The 4,115-nt window shown below is 42.3% G+C and overlaps 1 protein-coding gene across 1 annotated transcript; it reads left to right on the top strand.

Annotated features, from left to right (window-relative positions):
- The first annotated feature begins 467 nt into the window (after nt 1-467).
- LOC141831164 (pentatricopeptide repeat-containing protein At1g50270-like) lies at nt 468-2,940 on the top strand. Its single transcript, XM_074718580.1, has one exon. The coding sequence runs from the start codon at nt 567-569 to the stop codon at nt 2,898-2,900; it is 2,334 nt and encodes a 777-aa protein (XP_074574681.1). The 5' UTR covers nt 468-566; the 3' UTR covers nt 2,901-2,940.
- The last annotated feature ends 1,175 nt before the right edge of the window (nt 2,941-4,115 follow it).

Genomic DNA, 4,115 nt, shown 5'->3' with positions numbered 1-4,115 from the left:
GGACTTAATTTGACTACTTCTATTTGCTCTACTTATGCTTCCTCCATCTTGTTTCTAGCTCTTGGTCCCTGCAAGATCAGCATACAAATAAACAATTAACCTAAGCCTACATGTAGTTTGTCTGATTTACTAGGCTTACCTAAGTCTTACCTTATAAGTCTAACCTACTGGCTTACTCGTGCTTAACTCCCCGTTAAGACTAGTCACTTCCATAAATAGATTTTCCATCAGTTAAATATCCAATTTAAATTTTTTCTTGCCTAATCTTCAGTTAAGATTAGTCAGGTAGTCTTATTGACTTCTATTTTACCAAGTAAGGTTGATAAAAGAACCACCGTATCATAGGTCAATGGCCTCCCTCAGGCCACCTCCTGCTTTCTTGGAGCATCTTCCACTCCTAATCCTCTATGTTGCCCTTTGTTTCATCGTTTGCTTCTCCCCATTTGCCAACTCAAGAAGACCTACTTCAAACTGAACACTTTCACTTTCTTGCTAAGTCTCCTTGAGTATCAACTAAATTCGGGTGCTCAAGAAGAGCTTCTTCCACTCGCTGTTGAATCGGGAACATGAAAGTTGCTACTGCTCCGAATCGGCCTCCACCTCCTCCTCGATGCCGCTTATCTCCTACTACCACTTCCACTTCCACCTCCACCTCCCCCGTTCGGCTTTGGCTCACCGCCCCAGGTCCATCCAATATCCTCTTCTCGACTGCAGCCAAATCCAAGCCCATCGACCACGCTCTCAGACTCTTCCACCTCCTCCCACTCTCTGACCGCGACACCGTCGCCTGGAATACCGCTATCTCCATCTGCCTCCGAAACCGCCGCATCCACACCGCCCTCCGCCTCTTCCTCCACATGCTCCTTTTCTCCCCTTACCAACCCGACATCATCACCCTGCGCTTGCTTTTCAGAGCCCTCTCCCAAGCTAACCATTTCCCGCTCTTGCCTCAGGTCCACGCTTATACGCTCAAGCACCAACATCGCCTCACCTCGTCGGAGGTCACCATCTCCACTACATGTTTGCTCAATTTATACCGCAAGTTTGGACGTGTGGAACTCGCCCGTAAGTTGTTCGACGCAATTCCCGACAAAGATGCCGTTGCCTTCGCTTCTATGTTGATGGCTTACAGGGAGAAGGGAAGGTATGTGCAGGCGCTGAGAATGTTCCACGAAGTGGTGGAGACTGGTGGTAGATTTATGCTGAATGAGCATGTTTTCTCTTGTGTTTTGGGTGCTTGCGCCAGTGCATCAGCCTTGTTCATCGGTCAACAGATCCACTCACTTGTAGTTAAATCCGGCATGGCGTCTGGTGTATATGTAGGTGCTTGCTTGGTTGCATTTTATACAAAATGCGGGCAAATGGCACGCGCGAAGAGAGCATTCTTTGGCATTTCTGAGCCTACTGTTGTGTCATGGAACGCGCTCCTGGTTGGGAAATCAAAATTGTTGGATTCAGATGGAGAAGGAGATTTCCAGCTATTTTGTTGCATGAGGTCTTCAGGTTTGAATCCCGATCATGATACGTTTGCCGGTGTTCTTCGATCTTGTAGGGTGGGTGTTGGAATTGGGGAAGTGAGACAGTTACATGGACTTGCCACCAAGATGATGGAGATTAAATTTGATTTGTTTGTGGGCATTGCTCTCTTTGAAGCATATCTGGATCATGGTTGCTTCAATGAAGCTCAACAAGTGTTTTCTGGGTTGGTGGAAAAGGATGATGTGGCCTACAACTTGGCTATTCAAGGGTACACTAGAAATGGGCGAGCGCCAGCCGCTGTCAGCTTGTTTATCGAATGCTTAAAGACGAAGAGGGAATTGAGAGAGGTGACACTATCATCTACCTTGAAGGTAGTAGGATTGCGTTCCGGAAAACAATTGCATGCTGTGATGATCAAGTATGGATGCAGATGTGAACGGCTTTTCAACTCCTTGACCAAAATGTATTTGGATCATCATGTTTTGGATGATGCAATCAACGTGATTGAACACTTTGCTAAACAGGAACTCACTTTGTGGACTTCATTTATCTCAGGTCTTTCACGGATAGGCGAGAGCGAACTTGCATTGAAGCTTTATGCTAGAATGGTAACAGAGAAACCAGTGACCCCCGCGGCCCCAAATCATTACATCTTCTCAGCCCTTCTCAGCTCATGTGCACATATTGCCGCATTTGAAGAAGGAAAACAGATTCATGCGCAGATAATCAAGTCAGATGTCAACATGAAGCATGAGTTGTTTGTTGCAAGTAGCTTGCTGTACATGTATGCAAAGTCAGGATACATAGAAGAAGCCATTAGGCTCTTTGAAGAGATTCCGAAACGAGACATAGCCACTTGGAATGCAATGATCAGTTCCCTAGCACAGCATGGTTTTCCTGAAAGAGCCATTGGCATATTCCAAGAATTAGTGAACCTCAAGGAACCAAAGCCTAACAACATCACATATACAGCAGTTCTTTCTGCATGCAATCACTGTGGTTGGCTAGAGGTTGGCTACCAGTATTTCAAAACCGTTAAGGAGCCAACAATCAATCACTATGCCTGTCTGATAGATATGTTTGCCCGAGCAGGAAAGTTGGAAGAAGCAATTGAGCTTGTAGACAAAATGCCTTTTAAAGCGAATGAGCACATTTGGTCATCCTTGCTGGCCTCCAGTTGTGCCAATAGGAACGTTGAATTGGGGGAGTTTGCAGCTATGAAACTGCTGGAACTAAATCCAATGGACTCTGGAACATACATTGCCTTATCGAATCTCTATGCTGCTTGTGGAAGATGGGGCGATGTTCACCATGTTAGGAAGCTTATGAAGTCCCATTCAGACAAAAAACATTCCGGGGTTTGTTGGTTAACAGTAAATTCACGACGGTATGCTTTCACAAATGACAGGAGCCGTATCTAATTATCATTGCTTGCTGAGAAATAAAATTATGTTTGTTTGATGTTAATAGACGCCAACGGTATGCTTGCTGAGTAAATAGATGCCACCACAATGGTCTGACGCATCATGATCTGTGGTGCCATAGCTGAAAGATGTAGCAGGAACAAGAAATAACCTAATTTTTTTTATGAAAAGTAACTGCATATAAAATGAGAGCGAATAATTTAGTTATTGCAATGACTAAAAGATGTGCCAGCACTAGCAGTGAGAATATAAATTTCAAGACCTACAGATATTGACAGGATTAGGAAACAATCTTAGAATTTCAGATCAAAAAAGAAATCAGCTAAGTGACCGTATTAGAAAACAATTTTAAAATTTTAGATTCCTCGAGATTATGATTGATGATCATGGATTCCTTACCATTCCTCAATGATTATATTACTGCAGAGAGTCTAATCAAGATATCTAATCAGACCTTGTCAGGATCTTTTGGAATAATCATGACTCCTCTAATGTTACAATTGCTAATCCGAGATGATACCCAGATAGCCTGGTTCTATAGTTCTTCCGCTGTCACTGGGCACTCCAGCAATACTACTGATATCCTATTTCCCATCACCAAGTACCCAATTATGGACCTTTTCCTAGTAATCAATAATTGTTAGCTATCTCTCATGAGAATTCATTACAGTCTAAGAATCTCCTCGGAAAGTCCGATTAAAGATTCACCTTCTGTCACAAGGCACACCGGTCATATGATCCTAAGATTTCCATTAAATTATAGTTCACTCATCCATATGAAATTAAGCCTTCTCAAACATATCCACAAATAAATGCAAGACACAAATCCATATAGCAAAGCTTAATCAAATTCTTGAACATGGCAAATAGTAAATTCATAGATTACAATCATCCATTTACATCTCAATTCCTCCTACATTCTAAAATCTAGAGGTCTACTCCATGACTGAGGAAATATAGTACAAAGAAGAGAGAAAGTAGTACATCTTGCTCCTAAATCTGAAAGAGAGAAAGAGCAAAAGACTTATCAATGGGTACAATCTTCTTTGTCTTGCAGTCTCTGTTGGGATGTATACTATAAACCTAGCTTTTGTATGAACATCTATTTTGCAATATTTTGAAATGAGAATCACATTGGTCAAATGACTGCATTTTATATGTTAATGCAGTTGTCCACTTAATTTATATTGTAGATAACATGGTGTGTGGTGT

The sequence above is a fragment of the Curcuma longa genome, chromosome 6 (assembly GCF_044706935.1).
Source record: "Curcuma longa cultivar G26 ecotype Majalengka, Jawa Barat chromosome 6, ITB_CL_G26_1.1, whole genome shotgun sequence".
Lineage (NCBI taxonomy): Eukaryota > Viridiplantae > Streptophyta > Magnoliopsida > Zingiberales > Zingiberaceae > Curcuma > Curcuma longa.
Note: the sequence above shows the minus strand (reverse complement) of the source record. Positions and strands in the feature narration are given on the sequence as shown.